This window comes from Podarcis tiliguerta, assembly GCF_965153285.1.
Source record: "Podarcis tiliguerta genome assembly, chromosome: 4".
Lineage (NCBI taxonomy): Eukaryota > Metazoa > Chordata > Lepidosauria > Squamata > Lacertidae > Podarcis > Podarcis tiliguerta.
The window spans coordinates 60,579,882-60,605,640 of NC_139537.1; the positions used below are offsets into that span (position 1 = coordinate 60,579,882).

The following is a 25,759-nucleotide window of genomic DNA, read 5'->3' on the forward strand; positions in this document are numbered from 1 at the left end:
TCTGAGACTGAGCACAGGGTTTGCAAGCATGCATGCATGTTGTCTTTGGGTTAATGTGAATACAGGCCTCTGCCAAAAGAAAAAATCAGCAGACAGACATGATACACAGGTAGCTTATGTTTCCATGGGCTCAATAAACAGCCAAGAAATGAGCTAAACTAGAGGATACGTGGCTGGAGTTGAAAGCAATGAGAATGTGAACTTTTTGTCCATTGTGTGCAAGCTGAAATGTTTTAAATAGGGAACAAATGTTCACATTATAGTGCAGCTAATTTTGTAACCCTGACTGGATGGGAGAAAAGCCAGAATGACATTACCACTGTAATTCTCGAAAGATTCTTCCGTACATCATTGGGGGTGGGGGGACAGAGAGAGATAACCTGCATGTTCTTTTTTGAGCACCCAGGCAATACAGGATTCCTACAGCACACAATATCTTAAAATGACTGCACTAGAAATAACAGTTCTTTGAAGCTGTTAAAGAATGTAACTATGGTCAAGTCCATCCTGAATAACTCATCTGCTGACTGGCATCAAACAATATTACTCACATTATGCCAGCTCACAGCCATAAAGAGCAGACCCTCCAAGTATCCCTATTTTCCAAGGACATTTCTGGATTTACAGAAGCCATCCCAGTTTCTATTTTGATCCCAGAATGCCCTGCTTCTCCTTAGGATGTCCCTGTTTTCATTGGAGAAATGTTGGAGGATATGACTGAGTTATCTGACTCCTGAGCCATCTGAAGGCAGCCCTGTATAGGGAAGTTTTTAAATGTTTGATGTTTTCTTATGTTTTTATATATGTTGAAAGCTGCCCAGAGGGACTGGGGCAACCCATTCAGATGGGTGGGGTATAAATAGTATGGTGGTGGTGGTGGTGGTGGTGGTGAGAAGGAGAAGAAGAGGGAGAAGAAATCAAAATAATGGAATAGGATGTCCCTATTTTCATTGGAGAACTGTTGGAGGGTATGAAAGAGTATGGCTTGAAGCTAAGAAGCACTTGGGTAGGACAATTCACAGAAGGAAACTTTACCACCCCCCTGAAGGCCCTCTGCCCACAAACCTTTACTGAGGGGTCAGGGAGTCTCCTGAATGGAGGAAGTATGTGGTGGGCAGCAGGCTACAGAGGGTTCAACAACCATCTCATGAGAGCACTTTTGATGATTCAAGCCTCTGTCTCTATCTATAGATAGGCAAGGCCTGGCACCTGACCATGCCAAAGAAGTCATTTACCAAAGAGTAGTGAACCCTATGCTTCCTGAACAGGCCAGGCCCCTCACCAGCCATGCTTTGCACTTTGTTGAGTACTGGTTTGTGTCCTTGGTCTATGCCAATGCCTCTTGCTTGTGTGGATGGAGAATGAAGGTATGTGTGCGTGGGAAAAATCTGACTTTTGTCAGACTAGAATGTAATATTGCATCTGTTGCTCCACCCGCTACTGGCATGTAATATCCCCCCCCCCAAAAGCTGCCCTTGTTCTGAAAAACTCTTACAGAGTTATACAATTTGCTCCCTGTGTTACCCATTACTTCAGAAGGATTCCGTTTTTGGTACTTGATTGGGCATATATGTACACTTCCATTTTTTAAAACAATACCCTAAAATAATATCCTGGCCCCCTTACATGAAAGATGTTTAGCCTAAGGCCTTTGCTAATAAGGGCTCCAGCCACTCATAATATAACAACAAACCATTAAGAGACTGAGGCTCAAGCTTCAGGAAAGGTGCTTGTGCAAAGAGAATTGCCCTCTTGAGGCAAACAATCAGGTGAAATGCTTTTTTCTTCTTCTACCTTTGCTCATTCAATGCAATTGGATAGCTCTATCAAAACAATGAAGACGCAAATTGGGATTCTAACCAAATCTACAAGGAATGCAAAGGGCTCCCTGAGTTATTACTGAGGAATACACATTTTTTGAGATAAGCTTGTAATGCCTTTTTAAAAGTTGGCCAGCTGCCCAAAAGGCAGCTTAGCATATCTTGGTAATGGAAAATTTCCTCTAATTCTGCCCATGAGTAAGTAACCCTTTTAGCTGAATGAACTTTAATTTGAAAGTATTCGTAGTAGAGACTTCAGCATTCTCCCCTTCTAGGAAATAATCATTATTACTAATGTGTACCTAGAGACTGAGAGCCCTAACTTTGATTTCTAATGAAAAATAGTCTATATTGAGAAATCTTTCCACTATTTTTAGGCACTATTACAACATTTGCATTTACATCCAGTACCTGCAGTGCCCTCTTCTCTTTTGGAGGCATATGGTTTGAGGCACCAAGTCTCTGATCTCATTTAAAAATTTAGACAGCATTTGCTGATAGACTTAATTGGTAAAGTAGTATCTGAAGTCAGGACAAAATATTATATTCTTCTCAGATGAAAGATTCACTGTCGTCTTGCATTACTGTAGAGTTCTTGGCCATCTATCTGGTGTGGAAAATCGCTAATATTATTAATGAAGGTATACCTATCACAGGTTTATTTTTTGTTGGAGGCGGTATTAATATCTACCCAACATTATTTTGGTGGCTTTGAAAATTCCCAGTTTTCCTATTTTCTTATTTTTCAATATTCCAACACCTGTTTGTTTAAGAAATTTTTGTACACCTTTAAAGCTATCTCTCCCTAAGGTGGCTCACAAAAGGAGAAAGGAAAACAATAAAACAATTCTTAAAACTGAACATCAAACAATATGCAAAGCATCAAACAGATTAAAATTGATAAGCAAAAATCTAATCAAAGATTCAGGGAGAAGAATAAAGTCAAGCACGAAAAAACTCTGACATAATCAAGGTTTTCTAAACTCTTCTGAAATAGAAGAGAGGGCTTGCTGATTTCCCCATTGTTTTGCTTACTAAGTTGGGCAAACCAGTTTTAAGACATGACCATGAAATTAAAAAATCTGGAATGCTGGAAAACCAGTGAGACATAGGTAACAGCTCAAAGGCTGGAAGCAGATGTGTCTACTTTGGTTTGGCAGGGTGGCTTCAGTGAGAATGATTACCGAATTTTAATTTTTATTTCATGTGCTGCCTGTTGCAATCTTACCCATCCACTTTTTAAAATAGAAAATTTGTTGGGATGCTTTATTGCAGTGGTTGGGGGAGCATGCAAGGGTCAAACAAACTGTGTGTTTGCACAGGTGCTCTGGAGAATTGGGAATAACAAGCATGCAATTTCACAATGATGCAGCCCAATTAATGCAATTTGTTTAGTTCAGGCTTCCTCAACCTCAGCCCTCCAGATGTCTTTGGCCTACAACTCCCATGATCCCTAGCTAGCAGGACCAGTAGGCGGGGATGATGGGAATTGTAGTCTCAAAACATCTGGAGGGCCGAGGTTGAAGAAGTCTGATTTAGTTGATATGAAATTCACCAGAGATCCAGTGGTTGAGAATGTAGACCACTGCAGAAACCACAACCCAAAACCTCCCATTCTTGCAAATTAAAAGGTTATCACAGCTAAATAGTGATACAGTGGTACCTCGGGTTACAGACACTTCAGGTTACAGGCTCCGCTAACCCAGAAATAATACCTTGGGTTAAGAACTTTGCTTCAGGATGAGAACAGAAATCACGGCGCAGCAGCAGCGGGAGGTCCCATTAGCTAAAGTGGTGCTTTAGGTTAAGAACAGTTTCAGTTTAAGAACGGGCCTCCAGAACAAATTAAGTTCTTAACCTGAGGTAGCACTGTAATCCCTTTGCGGTAGCCACAAGTGAGAAGTTGTGGGTCAATTAGCATCTTTTCCCTCTCCATTGATGCCTAGTCTGAACCAGTCCCAAATCTGTCTGGAGTGACCAGTTCAAGATTCTGGATTTGTTCAAATCCACTGTACGCACCTTGTGTATATGCCATCCTAAACTTTCCTTGAAGGAAGAATATGATATAGATATAAGTGAGAGAGTAAAAGATTGTGGATGCGTTCTAGATTGCAACACATCCATGGGGCTTTTATTGTTGACATAACTCCAAATATATGCCTACAGAGTTTTATTTTCTGCCTCCACGAGGAAAGCCTGGCTAGCTCATGAAAGGCTGTCTTCCTCGCTATAGCCTGTGTGTGCAATGAGAACTTGATAATTTATTCTATGTTGCTCACTTAACCTCTGTAATGAGAACATACTCTCAGTGAGATTTGGTTCTGCTTTCTTTGCTGAAAGAGATATGAGTTATAGTTTGCATTATTCACAAGTTGTGCACCACAAAAGATATCCCACTGCCCTCATTAACCATCACTTAAATCTAAATGAAACTTCTGAATTTCCAACTCAGGGAAAGGATTATGGGATCAAATATAATTAAATCACTGAAAGTGCTTAAATGAACAGCACATGCTAGGTCTCTTGCAATGTTGGGTTCAGCAGTTTATTTTGCCTTCCATTTAAAAGGTTTAATCATTATACTGAAACTAATAAGAAATTAATAGATTTCTAAAATCCTGCAAGCACCGAAGATCTTACAACCATGCATTAATCTTAATTACAAAACGTTATGCTTGAGTTCCTTCCATATGCATGATTACAACATGGGCTGAACTGAAAAAATCTTGTAAACTCTTCAGCAAATATACAAGCCACACTGAATGACGGTCAATAAAATCTTTAAGTAAAACTTTGACAGCAAAGAGCCTGAGCTCTTCATTCACCTGTGTGCCTCTCTGACAGCAATTTGTTTTCAAATGCCTTTAGTATCTGCACTACGGCACATCAGAGGAGGTTGACTACTGACATATAAACATGATGGCTCTCTCCATGTAATCTAGGTAAAGGTAAAGGGACCCCTGACAGTTAAGTCCAGTTGCAAATGACTGGGGTTGCAGTGCTCATCTCGCTTTACAGGCCGAGGGAGCCGGTTTTTCCAGGTCATGTGGCCAGCATGACTAAGTTGCTTCTGGCGCAATGGAACACCAACACCAGAGCAGCACATAGAAACACCATTTACCTTCCCACCTGAGTGGTACCGATTAATCTACTTGCATGTTTGGCGTGCTTTCAGACTGCTAGGTTGGCAGGAGCTGGGACCAAGCAACGGGAGCTCACCCTGTCACAGGGATTCGAACCACCGACCTTTTGATCGGCAAGCCCAAAGGCTCAGTGGTTTAGACCACAGGTTCCCTGACATTTCAGTTAAGTCAATGTCCATGCAGTAAGCAAACTTTCAGAATTTCAAAAGGTCTGTTGAACATGAGCAGGTTGGGGGACAGTGGGCATGCTCTGAACCCTACTCCACGTGTGTGTCACAGAATCATAGAATGATAGCACTGTAGAGTTGGAAGGGACCCCAAGGATCATCTAGTCCAACTGTCTGCAATGAAGGAATCTCAACTGAAGCATCCCTGATAGGTCACTATCCAATCTCTGCCTAAAAACCTCAAATGAAGCAGAGTCCACAACATCCCAACTGAGTCCATTCCACTGTCAAACTGTGACACACACACACCAGGTTGTATTTATGGCTTCAGATTCCATATGTTTCAGTTGTTGGGAAACCAAAATCCATCGTCCCGTCCCCCCCCCCCCCCCAGGTAATTTCTGTAGTGATCTTTTTTAAAGACAAAAACAAAACAGAACACATCCATTTCCATACACAAAAACAATAGGAAAAATGAACAAAAGGTTTATCAGAGCCATATTGACTAAAAAAACCCTAAACCAGTTGTGGGCAGATGGTGAGGCTATGCTATAGTACGTTTGTTTTGTCAGCCATACTCAAAAATGTTATCACTGGGCTCCAGAATAAAACATTGTTTTGTTTATTTAGGATTTCGGTTCCTACATTGCATTTGTGAAACATCAAACAATTGTGTCATCCTGGGTAATCTATCACACATAAAATCTTAAGTGATAACTTTGCCCTTCTTAAATGTGCATTTTTCTCATTCATGGACAAGTTGCATCTGCTAGTCTCTCCCAACAGCCTTTAGAAATGTTCCCTCACTTGAATCCATTAGCACTTCTTCTTTTTAAACTAAGTGTCAGAAACAAATATGACACTTTTTCCTGAGAAAATGTTTTAGAACTTTGGCTGCCGTTTTAACTTTTGACATTGTTAACTTAGAATGGGTCTGTGAAGCAAGGAGCCAGTTCCCCGATGGAGCGGTATTATCTCCCGAATAAAAATCAATGCTCAGGTACTGAAGGGAGAGATATAAATTAAAATTTACTCTATAGGCTCAAGGAGGATAAGCTGATAACTCTGCTAGAAGTTGTTTTCTGTGTGCATCGGTACCTCTTCCAGCCACTGCTTCATCTTTCATTTCTAGATTTAAAAACTGGGACAATACACAAGAGACAGAATACCTGTAAAAAGAAAAAGGCCATGCTAAAGGTTGGAGCTACTCCTTTGAGGAAGTCCCATCATCTGCCATAATGAGAATGCTAAATCTACGCAAAGGTCATGTGTGAACATTCATTGGAACAATTACGTTGATTGGGGAAACAGCAGCCAGAATAGGACCCAGTTAAGCCCAAGTACTTAAAAGTATCATATTACTTTCAATGGAGCAATTACTCCAGCTTAATTGATTTGAAATTGTAGCCTAGAGGCCTGATCTCCCTGTATGTGCATAAGGAGTTGAGAAAAGGTTACTGGGGTGGTAGGCAACAACCTTCTGAATGCTTACTTTCATAGAAAAATAGCAAGCAACCCAGCAAGCTATGAATAAAATAAATCCACAACCATTCCCACACTGAAGAGAAAGGAAGCGTGTTTGCATTATTCTGCAGAGACAGAAGGTAGGCAGAAGTAGCAAGTCTATTCCCACCTGAGAGGTGGATAAAAACCTCAGCCTGCCCAGACCTTTCTGCTAAAGAACAGCAGCCTGCTGGGGGTGTCACTACCCCATCCATCAACAGCAAAAATTTTGCCATATCTGCAGCCATAACTTTGCCATTACCAGAGACGAAACCTACTTATTCAGACGCCACCATTGACTCAGAAAGGAAACAGGTATATAAGTAGAATCAAAAAGTTAAAATGAATAAATATGAAAATGTAAAATACTTATTTCAAATAAGATGACAGTGGCAGTGCGACCCTAAACACATTTACTCTTAAGTTATGTCCCACTGAGCTCAAGGATACTTACTCCCTAGCAAGTATGTTTATGATCTGAGAATTATGGCCAAATATCCTTTGCAGCATTGCAAGGGCCACCAGGGTGTGTCTCTCACATGGCACATTACATTATTTAGCCATCCCAAGCGAATGCTCATACATCCATTCAAAGCCTGAGACTGTCATTATTTCTTCATAAGCTATGCTGAGCATATGATGCGGAATGGGGTGTGAATCCTTATAATTCCTGTAATAAGGACAAGGACGCCCAAGAGCAAGTACTTGTCCACACAGTGCATAGTTTAAACTATGGAATTTGCTACCACAAGATGTGGTGATGGCCACCAATTTAGATGGCTTTAAAGTAGAATTAAATAAATCAGTGGAGGACAAGGCTATCCAGCTATCTCCAGAAGCTGCATACTTCTAAGTACCAGTTGCTTAGAAGCAACAGAAAGTGTGGGGACTGTTGCATTCATGCCCTGCTTGTGGGCTTCTCATAGGCATATGATTGGCCACTGTGGGAAGCAGGCTTCTGGACCAGATAGGCCTTTAAGTATGATCCAGCAGGGCTGCTCTTCTTATGCAGGTTCATAGGTACATACATAGATAGGCTTCTTGCCTGAGAGAGGATGGAGCCACAGCTAAGTTCACCCCACTGTGCCGCTAAGAAGCTTTTCTTCCGCTTCCATGAATACTGAGGGGGTGAAAGTCATTTCCAAAGGAGCCGCTTAATGTGCAATGACTAATAGGCAGAGGAATCAATAATTTACAAAAGTAAAAAGCCGAAGTACATGAAAGAAAAATTAACCTCTGTTTAGGTAATATGTGTTCACCTTTTTGTGGCCTTAATTAGAATGCATAGTCAAACTAGGCCTGCCCTTTCAAATCTTTATCTGAAGTTTCTAATATTGATATTAAAATAGAAGTGTGTGGTACTTAGGGTCAGATCTGATTAAGATCAGCATTTGCTTTAGCATTCTTTAAAGCAGTATACAGCGGGAAAAGCAGACAAAGAAAAGAAAGGGTTTTTAAAGTAGAATATCAATCGTTCTCAAGTCCTTTCCCCTTTCTGTTTTGATCACAATCATCAAGTGCAAATTAAGAGGAAATGAACAGAGTCAACGGCATGGTCCCAGTTTAGCTAGAGTTAGTTGCATTTATGTCTCATTGAAGATAATGGGACAAGCTTTTCACAAATAACTTAAGCTCAATTGATTTCAATGGGATTTAAACATCACTCAACTGGATAAGGGACCATAAAGTTTTGAAATGAATACTCAAAAACAAATACTGTTTCTGAAATTTATATGAACAGTTATTATGAGAACACAAGTTCAGAAATCCTGACACCTTGTTTTCTACCCATGAAGTTTATCTATAAGCTCACCAAGCACTCCCTCTAATAGCAAGCTCACCTGCTGAGTGCTAACAGGATTTGTGCAAGGGGGTATTTAGAGGTGTGCAGCCTCTGAACCTGAATATAGCCTGATAGCCTTGCCCACCCATCCATATCTTTGCCCAGTTTAGAAAGGAGGTTCCTTTTACACTTTTTTGCTCTCCTAGGCTCTCATACAGGAACGGCCAACAAAGGTTCATTAGGTGCTTCCAGATTGCCACTGTTTTGCAAGCAGGATTCAAACACATGCTTCAAAATAGGTTTTCACAGTTAAAGTGGATGAAAAAATTCTGTCTCCTTAGCAGTACAAATTCTTTTTATTTATTTATTTTTTAAAAAAATGACATTTTGAATGGACATGCACTGAAAAGTGTGGGAAGACATATAAGTATCACATAAGCAAATCAGGATTGATGTTTAATAAAGACTGGGCATAGTCCAATCTCTAGATAAGTTTCTACAAGCAAATCAGAATGAATGCAGCATTGAAAAATTGTGTGGAGGAACCCATAATAATTTGAGGCCTCTAGCAAACCTTCCTTGATGTCCATACTAAGGAGGCAGATGTTAGACAAACCCTTTGAATTTGAGCCAGCCTAAGTCACATATCGGGACGCGGGTGGCGCTGTGGGTAAAAGCCTCAGTGCCTAGGGCTTGCCGATCGAAAGGTCGGCGGTTCGAATCCCCACAGCGGGGTGCGCTCCCGTTGTTCGGTCCCAGTGCCTGCCAACCTAGCAATTCGAAAGCACTCCTGGGTGCAAGTAGATAAATAGGGACCGCTTACTAGCGGGAAGGTAAACAGCGTTTTCCATGTGCGGCTCTGTCACGCTGGCCACGTGACCCAGAAGTGTCTCCGGACAGCGCTGGCCCCTGGCCTCTTAAGTGAGATGGGCGCACAACCCTAGAGTCTGTCAAGACTGGCCCGTACGGGCAGGGGTACCTTTACCTTTACCTTTAAGTCACATATCAAGGCAGGGCTACATTGGTGGCTCGATGGGAAGCTACAGCCTACTTAACCCCAGCCTTAGCAGAAGCAAACTTACAATTCTATTCACCTATTTTCCATAGTCTAGGGAACTTTTTCAAGCTACCGATAATATTGGCACTATGATGCAAAACAATAATAATAACATTACCGTAAACAGTACTTTTCCCCTGAAAGTTTCATATTTTACTATACAAGCAGGTCATCTAATTTTATAGTCTACAGACATCAAGCGCACTTCAAAGAGAATGACACATGCCATTGTACTCCAGCCCGTGCTGCTTGCAGAGAGCAAAGGGGCTTGCTCCAAGCCATCAATTCAGAAAGAGAAGCAGATGAACTACCTAATAAACAATAAAAATCAGATCGTAAAACATTCTTGTCAATATGTCAGAGAGCTGGTAACCAGTGAAGGTTGACTAACAAAGGGGTCATACCATCTGATTTCTTGTTCCCAACAAGGACACAAGCAGATGAGCTTTTTTTTCAGGTCCAGTGAGTCTTTATGGATCCTGTTCTGGGAGGGAGTCATATATTAGAGCCATCAATTTGGCTAGGATAAACTGAACGGTAAGAACAAAGAGCTGGCTGTGTGAAAAGTAAATGTGGGTAAAATTATGCAGGTAAATGTATTTAGCAGCCATTGTGCACTCACTTCTGCTGTCATAATATTGAACAGGAAGAGCATGGTCTGCTAGCATTGGAAAATGTGTGTAAATAAAGTTGTACAAGTAATTGAGGAGCAAAACTCATTAAGCTTAACAGAAATAAATACGCATGTCAGAGGATCTTGATTTCTGGAAAACAAGCTGCCATAACAAAGCACAATGAAATATGAATGATCCAGCAGAATTGTAGATGACAAGCCTACATGATGGTGTTTTCCTTATTTTCAAGGATGTGTGTCATCCCTGAGTGCAGTGGTATGGCGGGGGGGGGGGAGAGATAATTTGATTCAGTTCTCATTTAAAAGTGAACTTACCTAAATTTGGTCTGCATCCAAAAACAAGATGCAGACCAAAACACAGACATCCTTTGAATTTTGCAAGTCTCTGAATTTTGCAGTGCAGTTCTCCAGTGAAATCATGTGTACAAAAATGGGTATAACAGTGTGATGTGTGTATATAAATAGCTATTTTAGTGGAAATAACAAGCAAAATGTAAGTGGCTTTGAAAGCATTTCTATACCAGGCAAAACTGCATACAAAAATTTGTACATTGGGAGAAATTTGCAGTAAAATGCTCATGAATTTTCATTAGGACTGAACAAAAGTCACAAACTGATGTGGAAATGTAGAGGACTGAAGTTAAGATTGGAGAAGCGAGAGACTGAAACTTACATGTTTGTCCATCAATACATTCAAATTAAAGTTTGACTTCTTTGCAATCTTGCATCACATATTTAGAGAACAAAGGTGCCATGCGGCCAGTTTTTTTATCTAGTCAATTTCAATGAAGAAGGCATGTGTTTAACTCTCCTCTCTTGAAATGAATGCAAAAGTTCATCGTTGGTAAGGTAAGGTGATCACATCAACTGGCAGGTTTGGATGCTTTTAACAGCACAATCCACTGTGAAATCTACCCTATTAAGTTCAGTGGGACATACTCCCTAGTAACTGTGTAAAATGGCAGCCAGGTAGAGCAATTCCCATCCCTCTTGTGCAGGGCAACTGTATGTTGTTACTGAACAGCATAGAGATGTTCCTTCACCCAGCTCTCCCAGCTAAGCTGGCCTCTTACCAGCCACCTCCAATGGAGTGACTCAAACATCCCTTCAACCGTGTGGCATTTCCCCCGTTCACCTGTTGAATGTGCAGACAGGTGGGAAGGTCCCCTATGGGATGCCCAACAGCCATAAACAGAAGGCGGCCCTGAAGGGGCATACCAGAGGTGTGCAGGCTGAGCTGGCCTGCAATGACATGGGGCCCAATCGCTGGAGCAATCTTAATGGCCTCCTCCCGCTCCCCAGCTGTCTTGCAGGGATGTGGATGTGGTAGTGGCCCTCCTGCTATTTAAAACCCTGCCAACTCAGGGCGGGGTGCAGGGGGGGGGAGAGATGTGGCTCAAGTAGAAGGCATGCTTGTCTAACCCATGGGGCACAAGGCACCAAAATGCTCCCTTGACTCATATCCATTGAAACGATGAGGGACTGCCTCATAAATGTCTCCCTCATAATTCCCCAGCTTGAGCTGAAGTAATCGTGTTGGAAAGATGCATGAAAGAATGAAAATATTTTCCCGCAATAGAACCATTTTCTTATCCATGGCACTTAGGCTCCTAGGGCTTTGGTTGAGTAAGCAGGGTTCTGTGATGAACTCTCTGAGAGGCAATCTATAAATGAGGCAGCTTACAGTTCTGTGACACTTGAGATGCACTCGGTCTGATATCAATAAATAGAAAAGGAATATTTTTTTAAAAATGTATCGGAATCTAATCCCAGGTCAGGAATAATTACACCAGAAGCACCATTTGGAATGCAGAGTGCCAAGATGAGGCCGGAAAGTTGCTCTGGCATGAATGATATTCTCACATCAGTCTGAGGTGGTAGGGGCTATCTACATATTTATCAGGAATCCCATTTCCAAAAGAAAGGAAATCATTGCTTGGAGGGAAGTCAGATAATTGTATATGTCAGTTTTAGAAGAAATTCTTGATATAAGAATGGCTGAGATGAGATGAGAACTAAACCTGTTTGCTTAGTAAAGCAAATACAATATTCCCTAAAATATAGTGTACAATGTACATTGATCCAAAGGCAGGACAGAAATTCAATTAAGCCCTAGGAGGAGGCAGGTGTACAAACACAGCTGTCAGGAGAGTAAAAACAATGGACTGTAAAATGATTTGCATGCAAATACCTTTGTAGATCAGAGAGGAGGACACCTAAATTCCTTTCTCCTTCACTGTATCCACTTGAATTCCTATGAATTTGGCTCCCATGAGCTTTTGATCTGCCCCCACTTCCATTTCTATGGGCTGTGTCAACTAAGGATTGCATTTATAAAGGCAATACAGTCTGGCTATGCAAAAGAACAGGCCCTCCAGATGTTTTGGGACTACAACTCCCATCATCCCTAGCTAACAGGACCAATGGTCAGGGATGGTGGGAATTGTAGTCCCAAAACATCTGGAGGGCTGAGTTTGCCTGTGCCTGCAAAAGAAGGACTCAAGTAGGGGAAGCATAGCAGTGTGTGTAGCCTATCAATACAATAAAGTCAGAAATAGCTCTGCAGCTTTAGTTGTTGTTTTAGTTGTTATTTAGTATTTTTATCCTGCTCTTCTACAGTAACAGCTTATGAAAAATGACAGATGGAAAAGTTAATGTGTAGATTCATGAACATCTCCAAGCGCTCTTTTTACATTTGTTTTTGCCACATTCTTGTAATAATAGGATCATATCCAATCTTAGTTTATGGTCATGTTTTACAGAGATGTATGTCTGTTGCAGAAGTCATACATCATGATACATAAATGTCCCATTTAGACTGCCTAAATCCTTCAAGTGTTCATCTGTAAACTTTCTTTGGCTGATGGTTAATGCTTTCCCAACCTGCTAAAGGCAGCAGTTGTGAGTATCCTGTGGTCCCTAAGGTCCTAATTTCAAAAGTTTTCTTTTCTGAACTCTGGCAAAAATGATCTGCCCCTCTTCAGGCAGGTATGGAGGAAGAAAGAGGGAGACGGGGAAAGAAAAATCAGAAAAGGAGAAAGGGGGTACCTTTCAGAAAGAGAGGGGGGAGACTGTGTGAAGAAGGGTGCAAAAAGAAGTCTTTTTGCTCATGCTCTGTCTGCTGCTGGCTTTAGCTGCTTCCACAGCTGGCTTGTGCCCTGTCCTCACATTACATTCCTTGTGGCCCTTAACATGGGTAGGCGAATTGTCCCTCCTTCCTCTAAAAGATGTGTGCTTGGGTGGGAAGGTGCCCCCTTGCTTTCCTTCCTGTTTTCCTGCCTGCCTTGGAGAGAGAGGAATGAAGAAACGGGCACCAGCTAGTGGGTTTGCTGCTGCATAAGTGAAGCTATCTAGAGTGCAGCTTTAATTGGTCACTTCCCTAAGGAGTTATTCAGTGCAACTTATTACTGGTCTAATAATACTGGATTTAATTCAAGGCTCTCTAGTTCCCCGGAAGGGAGGGGGGAGATAAGACAGAGCAATAAAGACATTTGTGGGATTAGGCTGTAATAAGTCACATGTCTGAAATAAGTTTCATTTCAATTCCTCGACAAGAATTAGAGCACGAAGAATAGGAAAGTGTGGTTTGTTTCTGCCTAGTACAGCTGACAGTAACTGCTAGAAGCATCTGTCATTTACAAAAGTTAAGAGAAAGGTGGTGGATTCAAATTGAGAGAATTTATTGTATTTTCTTACATGCCACACACTTTCAGTCAATGCACAGATGAGAAAAAGATCCTGGCTGTTTGCCTTACCCCAACCTGTGTGTAGCTACTGGTGCCAATCTTGACCTGTGGACACTGAGTGGAACACAATAACAGTCTATATGCACATACAACTTTACAAGAGTAGGGCTGGTACACAAAATCAGAGACTATAGTGACAGCAAGATTTCCAGTCACAGGTATGGACCTCTATGTGCCTACAGTTGTGGTTTTTGCTGTTGTTGTTGTTGTGGGACCCATGGCTATGTTCCACCCAATGCATGAAGGCTGGGGAAAGGGCTGCAGGACATACAGAAATCAGACATGGGACTAGCCAGCACAATCTTGTTCCCCTCTGAGCATTGATTTAAATGTGGAGGGGGAGTATGAGAAGAGGGCTCATTTAACATCAAACACTGGAACTAGGAGACTATGTATAGATATGACTTCCAATCTGCTCCAGAGGGTCCACCAACCTTCGAGAGTAGATTTTAAGGGTGTGGGTGAGGATTCTACATTGTGAAATTGAAGCCTGTTGCTGAAATGGCAGCACTAGCTACAACCATATTATTTGTTGCTTTTGGTATTTATAGCAGAGGAAAATCCTAGTAGAGGGGGGAAGGATGACTCCCTTGTTCTGAAAAGAGCCATTCAAACCTGAAAGATGTTAAACTGATTTTTTACCCATGTCCCTAACCAAGAATACAATTCTGCATTGTATGATTACTGCCATTTGTTTTGTTTAGATGGACACTTCTAATTTTGAGAAAGTTCTTGCACTGAGCCTAAACATTAAACATTCAAGCAGCTAGAATGGCTGTTTCATCATCATTACAAGAAAACATTTATGATATTTCTTCATATACCTCAATTACCATAATGTTTACCCTTTCCCTTCTCATTGCAGTTAGCAGATTCCCACCAAAGACATTTTGTTTGGAGAAATTTGTATCACTTTCCACAAATGAGGCATGTGATCGTTAATGGAAGCAACAACATGCATTGTGGGCTGATGATAAGAATTCTACTGCCATCATGAGCATTTTTTCTTTATAACAAGTAAAACAGCAACACCTTTTTATCAAATATCCATACTTCATTTGCATTCCAAATATGTGCTAAATTAAATGATGTAAATGTTTTTCCTGTCAAAAGTATTGTGTTAAATGACTGAACATTAAACAAAGCCAGCTATTATTTTGTTTTACTACAGACTTTTCTCTTCCTAAATATGACACCTCCTGCATAAAAGGTTCTATCTGAATATAGAAATATACAATAAATGAATACGCTAAGAGGTTAAGATAGTTAAGGTTTTTTATAACACACAGTGAACATCGGAATATTCAGAATAGACAAAAGAAAGTAGTCCTTCAAAAAGTGCACAGTTAAACTATGCAGTTTGCTCTGACAAGATGCCAACACTTTGGAGGGAGGATTAGACATATTCATGGAAGATAAGGCTATCAATAGCTACTAGCCACAATGGCTATTTTCCCCCTCCTCTGTCAGAGGCAGCCACCAAATAGATGCTGGGAATCTTAAGTGGAGAGAATGCTTACCATTGTGAATCAGGCCAAACACCTATCTAGTCCAGCATCCTATTTTCACAGGGGACAAGCAAATGCCAAAAACACTCTCTTCACCTGTGATTCCCAGCAGCTGGTATACAGAGGCAGACTAGTAGCAGAGGCAGTTTTAGGGTAGTGTGACTGATGCGGCTGCACTGGGCTCCACACTGCAGGGGGCACCACAACAATGCTGTAGAATGGAATGTGAGGGGGAGGTGGTGCCAAATTTTAGGATTGCACAGGGTGCCACTGAAATTTGAAAGCCCGAATTCTGCCAATGCTAGTTGCCATTGAAAACCTTGTTCTCCCTCTGTTTGTCTAATCATCTTCTAAACCCCACGGAAAGGGACACCACAGAACGTAATACATGGAAAGAGAAATACATTTTTCCATAGTTTGGGTGACCTGGAACTGTGGCAGAGAAACATTTTCCACCAGCAGTCTTAATAAAAACTCAGACACAACAACCCAAGCATTAGAAAACAATATATAATGCAAGTACCATGTTTTTTTTGGGGGGGGTATATAATGCATTGATGTGACTACTGGGGGCAGAGCAGAAGAAAACACAGTATAGAAAAGAATCCTCAAGTTTCATACATATTTATTTTTGGAATGAGCTTTGAGTTGAAACACCCCACCCCCACACATACAAAACAGAGAAATTAGGCCAGATGGTCCTTCTCTCATTCTGTCATAACTTATGTTCTTGGCCACTGTGAAATTAAAGATAAGTCAGAGACCAAAATATCTCCGTCCTTTCCTAATTGCTCAACAGTGATGCATCTGGCTTAAAATGCCCCTCTCCAATTCCCAGTAATTACTGGATTTAACCTTATGTCCTCCTGCCCAAACACATCCATCGTTGAAGTTCTGCTATGAAAATGAACTCTGTTTTTTACTACCTGCAACTCAAGGAATGCTTCTGCCACATAGCTGAACAAAGCATAGGCAAGCAGCAACCATGCTGCTGTCGCTTCAGAAACAAAGATTTGGCATGGACCCCGTTTCAGACTTGGAATTATAGAGTGCTTCTCTCCTCATGCTAAGTCTGAGACGGTGCACAAGCATCACTCGCCTTATAATTCTGGCGATGCAGAACAGACCACCACCCTTAGAAACAATTCCAATGTTAGAGTAAAACGTCACTGGCAAGGAGGATGTTGCAGTCATCGTGAACCTGCTAGATTACACATGGGAAACTGAAAGATAATCCAACTTCATAGTTCTCAAGGCAGTGTATTTGGAATTCACTGAAGAATTACCAAAGGCAACTGTTGCAGTTTGCTGAAAAAACTAGTGCTGTGCCAGAACCTGTCCTCCAATTTCTGAGAAGGTTTATTCACCCATGAAAAAGATTTTTCCTTTGTTGCCTTCTTTTTCAAAATGTTTTAGAATTTACTTTAATTGTTGGTCTGTGCAGGTTTGGAATTAATTTATTGTTATGAAATGGTTGTGGTTTTCTTGCCATTAACTATTTGCACTCTGCAGTCTCCCCAACTGCCAGCACTTCCTGATCTCAAAAAGCCCCATGGGAAATTAGTCGATGCCCTTTTTGAGATGAAGAGGGACATGGCAAGGGGGTGCTATCTGCAATCTATAAAATACTACTCCAAGACACTTCAGATTCCCTCACCAATTGGTGCATGACTTAGGATACAAAATAAACCCCATCCGATGGTCAAAATATGGTCTAAATCACCATTTAAATCCATCTTAGCCAAAAGAAGAGAACTTATCCTGAAATTTATCTATAAATGGTATCTAACATCACAGAAGCTGGTCTGATACATAAAAGGATCTCATCCAAATGCTGGAGAGGCTGCACCTCTATAGACTCATACCTCCACATGTGATGGGAACGTCCCAAAGTTCAATCCTTTTGGATGTCAGTGCTACAAGAAATATCCAAAATAACAAAACAGGTAATAGAAGCAACTCCAGAACTAGCCATATAGTTTTCCAGGACAACACACATGACATGACAAGGTGCTCAGAACTCTCTTATTTAGCAGCCAGAAACTTAACTAGACGCTGGAAGGACCTATCAGGAGTGGACATAGAACACTGGTGCCAAAATGTATGGAAAACCGCCCTATTAAAAAAGCTAACCAACAAACAAACTAGCACGGGGAGAAGCAACAGAGGATGCCTTCACTCCACTGTGGCTCCCCTTTATCACACACACAGCACAATAAGACAATGACCTATCCTCCACCAAAGCATATAAATTAATAGAGCTAATCTGACCCAACAACACACACGCATACATACAAACCACACTGCAACCAACTGAATGCAACCAATCAAGCTCTGGACCCCCTAATATCTCGCAATGTCAAAACAAATGTACAAATAAAGGACCTACCACATGATGCAAATGAACCCTATACTAACACTATGCAATAGAACGAGATAACATTACCCTCCATCTCCCTCCCTCCCTCTTTCTCCCCCAACCACATAGCAATAGTGTTTCTTACTGAACGTAAACAAACCATGAAAAAGACTATGACTCGAAAATGGAGACACAATGTTTGTTTTGGAACACAATAAAACATTTAATATTTTTTTAAAGCCCCATGGGAGCAGTTACCTTGTGGTGGTCTTCCTCAGGACAGTGCCGAAATCTGCAGTCCTGTAAGGAATGGAAGATATGCTACATGAGAACAATAATATATTCCAGAAGCCTCAGTGTTGTATTGTATTGCACCTTTGTATGCAAGCTACCTTAGCTGAGGCCAATTCTCAGGACCACCAGTTTCATTACCATTGTATTTACTTTTCCCCATGGTAGCATCAGACCACAATGATCATCTTCACCATAAGAAAAACTTGCTTGTTTTCAGCATCATTATCAACTACATTAGTATGCTTACAGATCCTTTTTATCATGACAAATGAATTACCAGTAGATAATGTACTCACGTACCATACGTCTGTAACGATGAGCATTGTGGTCAGCCTTTGGTTAATCCAATCTATTGGTAAATTCAGTGCTTTTTTCTGGGGGGGAGGAGGGGTAAGCATACCCCTAAACATTTTGTGACTCTCAGTTTGGCCTCATTGAGGGGCAATATTTCAATACAAGTAGGAAAACGAGAGTACTCCTAGACATTTTTTTTTTTTTATAGAGAAAAAAACACTTGAGTAAATTGACCTTTCAAATTGCACAGAACTCTTCTGGTATGAACAAGAGTGTGCATGCAAGGAACTTGTCATGAACTCTTGAATTACCAGGAGCGGCTGGGGGTAGGGGTGTCACTGGAGAACGGGCCTCCTGGCAGCAGCATCACTGCCAGGTACTGGGATGGTAAGGCAACAAGATGGCAGTTTGTGCACACCAGCAGGTGTCAATCTGCCCCTATCCCTTGTGAACCTGGACCACCCAATTTCACTGCCATCCTGCTTCGTCCCCTGACCATCCTGGCACGCAGCAGAAATGGTGGTACCAGAACAGCAGGTCTGTGGCAGCACTCCTCCATGCTTGCTGCTCCTGCTTACCACATATGATCTGCTGGAGATGAATTTATTTCAGAGGACTTGTTTTCATAACATTAATGAAGTGCAATTGTTGTCAGTAGTCATTCTGAAGTCTGCCTCCACTTTTTCTTTTTCTTTTTTCCACTTTGTACATTTTGATGACCTTCACTTATACCATTCCTGTGCAAAAAAAACCAAAAGGTTACATTAAAATTGTCTTTCTTGCCATGTTCTTTTGGCTCTGGCAATAATTCTGGCCAGAAATCATATGCCTTGTACTGTGTCAGTGGGTTATTTTCCTCGCTGTTATTATTATCATTATCATGATTGTCATCATTATTTGTGAATCTGTCATTTGGCAGCCCTTCTCTCCAGGTGTCTAATTGCCATCTCCATCAGTGGAATGATTTGTCAGCCACAGCCTGGTTTGCTTGGCCATAGCATTGCGGAGCCTCTCCAGAGGAGCATTAACAGGATGGAGAAAGGAGGTCATCAGCTAGTATATCTACAGTAGGACTGCCTCTTTGTTTCAAAGAGAGAATTGTTAAGAAAAGTATTTCTATCTCTCCACATGCCATCCAGAATGCTACTAAAACCGGCAGCCTTCTGGCTTCCATGCATGCATAATACGAGCTTCATGCCAGAACTCAGGGTATTTGGCAACCAAATACTATAATGACATATCCATGGCTATGTACTAATGGGCTTAGTAATGCATTAGAGCTCTCAGAATATCACGGGCTTTCTTGTGGATATACTGATCCATAATCAGAGATGAACAAAATTCACAGGTTTCCACATGCAGTTTAAAACCCCACATCAACAAAGAACAGGTACCATTGTTCTTGATCACAATGAAGAATGTGTAGCAAATTACCAGTGTAGAAATGAAAGTTTAACAATAACCCATTTGGTAATTATAAAATAGGAAGGAATAAAAACTCTGCAGGTGTTTGATCATGAACCTGTTTTTTAAAAAATAAAAAACTAGCATGTATATCTATTCATCAAAGTGCTGGGTTTTTACAAACAAAGCTTTGAATGACAAGTGAGTTTTCAAAGCATGCTCCAGGCATTCCTTTAAAGAAAGTAAACAGGCAACCTTACTTTATTAAATAATTGAGAAAATAGCAATTAAAGGCACCAATAGTTCATGTATTTGTCAATATCAGTTTAACAAAACAAGTTTGCTCAAGCAAACTGTTTCTAAATTTCCATCTGAGGTATACATAGGGAAGGAATGGTGTCTGCATCTAGCATGGACAGGCAAGAAACAGGGTCCCAGATGGCCCACCATGGCTAATTCTGGCATCATCAGAAGAGACGAAGAGCCTGGCGGGCAAGACCCATCTAGTCCACCATCCTGTCCTCACAGCAGTCAACCACATGCCTTTGGGAAACCCTCAATCACCACCTGAGTGCAATAGTGCTTTCCTCATGTTTGATTCACACTCAGAGCTTCTCCACACTTCCACTTGTGCCATGTCTAGAAAGCCCAGGTCCAAGAGGTTTTCCATTTGACCTGTGCTTTCTAGGCATGGGGTTGAGCAGTTTCCCCCTTGCCCTGCTCCTTTCCAAGAGAAAACTTGTGATTCAGCAGTAGACTGGAACAAATGGCAATCTGGGGGAAACCTGAATTATCATTTGCTCTGACTAAGCGCTAAAGAGTGGTTTTCCATGAGGGAAAGCAGCAGAAGAAGAGCAAGTATGGATAAGACCTCACTGGTATTTAGAGGTTTACTTAGGGGTCAGCAACCTATTTCAGCTGTGGGCCGGTCCACTGTCCCTCAGACCTTGTGAGGGGCCGGACTATATTTTTTTTTGGGGGGGGGGTGAACGAATTCCTATACCCCACAAATAATCCAGAGATGCATTTAAAATAAAAGCACAGATTCTACTCATGTAAAAACACTAGGCAGGCCCCCAAAATAACCCAGAGGTGCATTTTAAATAAAAGGACACATTTTACTCATGTAAAAACAGGCTGATTCCCAGACCGTCCACAGTCCAAATTTAGAAGGTGATTGGGCCGGATCCGGCCCCCGGGCCTTAGGTTGCCTACCCCTGGTCTCTGACAGTGAGGCAGAACACTGCCATTGGGGTTTTTCACAGCCCTTTTACAGGTGGGTGACGGCTGCCTCCCCCTTGCTCTTAGACGCCATCCCTGAGAGGTCAGAGCTCATGTGGCCAGCCGGCTATCTGGCAATTTCCCTGGCCAGCCAGTCTGCTGGGTGTGATTGCCTGCCAAAACCTGTAGTTTAAATGGGCCAATCAGAGGCCCTTATTTCCAGGCGTTGTCTGCTTTCATGCCCAGCCAGCCAAGCAATGCATTTAAGCTGGCTGCACTGGACGCCAACGCATTTTTACTTTTTATTTTAATTTCCTGTTGTTTTTAATTGTCTGTCACTAGTGCTGCTCAATGTCCTGGTGTGTGTGTTTTGAAGCAGGGTGCCCATCAGATGGTGTTGGGCGCCAACTCCCATCAGCCCTGGACAGAATGGCCAATGATCAGGGATGAGGGATGTAGTTCAGCAACATGGATGGCAGCATTTCTATTCACCGCTCCAGGTTTAAAGGATGTTACTAAACAACTTTATGAAATATATTTACATTCCACCTTAAGGTCTTGGAACAGCAGAAAGCTTTTGAGATTATTTTTTCACGTGCAGTCACATGGAAACTTTGTGTGAGACTTGCACAAGAGCAAATCTGCTGTAAAAGCTATTCATTCCAACAAGGGAAGAATGTGCACTGAAAGTTTTGAAAACTATTCATTCCAATGGGAGAGAAGTGGTCAGTGAAAGTTGCTTGCGGATTGAGGCCAATGTCACAGCAGTCGTGACTTCCTGTACTGAAGCTGTCTTAGCATCCTCTTTGTGCATAAAATGAAGCTTTCTACACTCCTGCCTTTCAATCCCATATTTAATTGGCAATTCAACCCTACTGAAGCCAATGTAACACCTTTGAAGTAGGCATTATGCCATTCTGACAGATGGGCAGGAGTATAGATGTGAAGTAAGCCAGAGAACAGTATGTTCAGAAGGGCTGGATTTCCATCCAGAAATATTGAAAGGGCAGTCTGTGCAGATTGTCACTGCTTTATGACAAGAAAATGTGCCATTTCTACTTCGTATTCAATGTAGATTAACCCCGAGAAATAGATTTTAAAGTCCTATTAGGTGAGCATTTGGCTTTCTGAAATCTTGATTACAGGAGATGTCATCCTACCTCCACTCTTGCTCAAGGCTCAGGGGAAATACATCCAATACATTTCCTAAAAGCATCTGAGCTTCCTGCCAAAAGTCCATGACTGACCTTCCATACACTTCCACATCACTGCAGTCTGTTAAAACAAACGTCACCTGCATTTTACACTACTGTGTAGTCAATTAAATCTGTTACACAAACTGAATGGGATGAAATATCACCTCGGCTGATTATCACTAAATAGTTCACAAATTAGCACAGAACTGCAAATGAGAAAATAACAGCGTCTCTTGGAGGAAAACATATGCTTCCTGTTACATGGTGAAATAGTTAATGTACATTGAATGCCATCTGCTGACTAATGTAAAGTATTTACAAAGGCAAATAATCCTGATAGTTGTGCTTGTTAAATGGCTCAACAACTTAATTCAACAGAATTTTGGACAACTCCTGGGATCAAGTCCAACACGACCACCAACACCCTTTATTTTCATTTTTCTGAAGCTAAACTTTGGCATGTAAGCCAATTATAAGTGATTAAAAGGGTAACTTATTTAGGGTTAACTTGCACATTAAACAGAATGCTTTAATGTGGATGAAATCAACAGGAAATGACCAAGGAATGAAACATCATCTATTTCAATTAAAATGAATCAGCTATGAATTTAGTGCTTGAAAATCCTATAAGTATATCATAACTTCTTACTGCTGTTGAATTTTTTAAAAGCTATGCTGCTGAATCATGTCAGATTGCCATTGTTCAATACTCTAATATGAATTGCTTACATTATTACACACAATTGAGTCCAATTCTGTAGTAGTGATTGCATATTTTATAGCTAAGGATGGGGGAGAAATTCATTCACTTTGTATTTGAATGCAAAACTACTAAAAGCTTCCCAAACCAATATGAAAACCAAAATACAGCTCTCCTTCTAAATTCACACATCTCCAGTTCTCCAGTCAGAAAAAAACAGACATCAGCGAAAAATGCTGTAAAAATAGTTACATCAGTGAAAATAATGGGGGGAAATGCATTATCTTAGAAAATAGCTTACAAGATGCATGTAGGGGCAACACTGCATACAAATATTTTTATATTGTGCAATGCACAATTAGCAAGTGGAAAAGTTCCACATGAATGTGTGTACAAATTTTCATGTGAATCTTTTAAAAGAAAAATTTGCAGAGGTATGCAGAAATAGGGCAAACCAAATTTAAGATTGGAAAAATGAGAAACTGAAATGGACAAAGGCTCTTAACACTGGAAATCACCTACTGAAGTTTTAAAGCAGGGCCTTTCTCACTGCTACATGACCAAGATATGACTGCATCATGCTATGTCAGATCAAATACACTTGCAGCTATCACTCTACCACCAGCAGCATTCATTCAGGGTCACTCTGCAAATTATGGAAAGAACTGTTATACCCTGTGCACATGCATGATGTTCCAGGCAACATGTGAGATTCAAACACATACCTTTTTCCCCCATCTTTCGCATACTGTATGTAAACACCATGCAGAGCCATGTAGTGCTTATAGCTCTTTGTACTATGCATGTGCCATGTTGCATCAATTTGCATCTCTCACATGTTCTGTAGAACACCACAGGTAAAAATGGGCATCCACTCCTTCCTTTTAAGGAATTTCAGTGGTTCTAGATTTTAGGGAAGAGCACCGCTAGGGACAATAGTGATAACCATTTCAAAGTGTTGGTGCTGATCTTTAAAGCACTAAGTGGCTTTGGCCCTGTACCTGAAGGAGCGTCTCTGCCCCCATCTTCCAGCTCAGACACTGAGATCCAGCTTGGAGGGCCTTCTGGTTCCTCCCTCACTGTGCGAAGTGAAGTTACAGGGAACCAGGCAGAGGGCCTTTTTGGTAATTGCACCTGCCCTGTGGAACACCCTCCCGACAGATGTCAAACAGATAAACAGCTATGTGATTTTTAAAATACATCTGAAGGCAGCCCTGTTCAGGGAACTTTAGTGTGCAATGTTGCATTGTGCTTTTATTTTTTGTTGGGAGCTGTCCAAAGTGGCTGGGGCAAGCCAGTCAAATGGGTGGCATATAAATAATATTTTTTTACTACTACTACTACTACTACTACTTTTATTTTTTTATTTTTTATTTTTTATTTATTATTATTATTATTATTATTAATTATTATTATTATTATTATTTCTGTTATTATTTCTCAACAGCATCATCCTCTATATTGTCTGTGAACATAATGGCTCAGTTTCTAACTATCACAAAGCTAATAGCCTGAAACATCCATTATGAAATTATCAACCTTTTTTAAAAGGTCAGTTATTCTAGTGCCCGATTTCTCTTCCTATAACAATGATCTTCACAACTTAAGTATGACATACTTTCCCATTAAACTGCCAATATTTCTTTTCTACAGTAGTACCCTTCAATATCAGTTCCACAGCAGAGTTATATATGCAAGATCTGTTGTCGGTTCTGTTTATTTTACCTAGCAGCAGCCTGGCCCAGTGGGCTCCATAGGCCAAACTCAACTCCCCTCTTGCCATTACCTGGTAGCAACGATCTGCTTCACACACAATTGTGAATATGACTGAGACAAAAGATGTCATCCATAGGTCTCATGGTCTGGAGCAATCTCATTTGTTTCAATACTTGACTGGGAAAGGTTTATAAGTCATGGGCTGCATAACTGCCAACTCTCTCATTTAGAGGAGAAAACAGACAGTGCTAAGGTTGCTCTTTTAGACTGAAAAAATATGCCCCATCCTTCATAACCTTCACTGAGATTCTTATATATATGAATGAAATAAAAATGTTAATGGCAATTAGTCCAAAAGCTGAGCTTAGTAGCTCAAAACAAAGCATCTCCCAATTCAGTACTTTGGCAAGCTTGCAATATATTCAAGCAAAAAAGAAAGCGTGAAAAAAAGCTACAACTAATTAGCAGATTCCTATTACAGTATTGTCACAATCAGAAACAGATTTGAGCCATAACTGAAGCTCTCATAGAAGGTCTGCAAATTATTGGCAGATATTCTGCTGGATGTCACCCATGTCATCCCACTGTGTGATCCCAAATGAACAAACCAGCTAATCTATGCCACCACTACCTGGCTCCTATTTAGCATTTATTTAACACAACAATGTGTGCAGTGTTAAACAGAGCACTGAACTGGCATAGTGCTGTTCCCTGTCTTGTGGGGGTTAACTACACAGTTCCAGCTGTCCAGCCGCTAGCAACCCTAGCAACCAGCATTTATATTTGCTTATTTAGTGATCAGCAATCTATCCCAACAGTAAACCTACCAAAATACACCCCAGTATTTAATAGTTAGTCAAATAGTAGGTGCATTGGGAACTAAGAAAAAGAATGAAAGCAAGACTTCAATACAGCCAAATTCTGGGAGGTATTTATTCTATAAATATAGGTCTAGATGACATTTGGCATTTTTTATGCTCTCCAGTAGTACAGCCGATATAAACACTGGAACTGGTTTAATGGTAGCAAAGCCTTTTCAAATATTTGAAAATTTAATTTAATTAATATGAATGAAAACACTCTCATCCAAAATACCCACTGAGAGATGAAATTGGCATTTTCAGTTGTTTCTCTTTGTATTTGGCTGTACTGGTGCCTGGGAATAAAGTTGGTTTAATCAGACATAGAGAAGCTCTGGCCATTTAATAAAACAG

At 40.9% G+C, this 25,759-nt stretch overlaps 1 protein-coding gene across 4 annotated transcripts in view; it reads right to left on the reverse strand.

The window, feature by feature from the left end:
- The window catches only part of LOC310677064 (uncharacterized protein), a 546,359-nt gene that overhangs the window by 282,724 nt on the left and 237,876 nt on the right, over positions 1-25,759 (reverse strand). For 2 of the 4 annotated variants that reach the window (XM_083439369.1, XM_083439367.1), the window contains 2 exons: positions 17,979-18,020; positions 5,809-6,299 (listed from right to left, as the gene is read on the reverse strand). In XM_083439369.1, coding sequence (XP_083295495.1) covers positions 6,173-6,299; positions 17,979-18,020 — 169 coding nt within the window. In that variant the 3' untranslated portion in view covers positions 5,809-6,172. Of the gene's footprint in view, positions 1-5,808; positions 6,300-17,978; positions 18,021-25,759 lie in introns of those variants that run through there. The other 2 variants (XM_083439368.1, XM_083439366.1) reach the window with 1 other exon arrangement.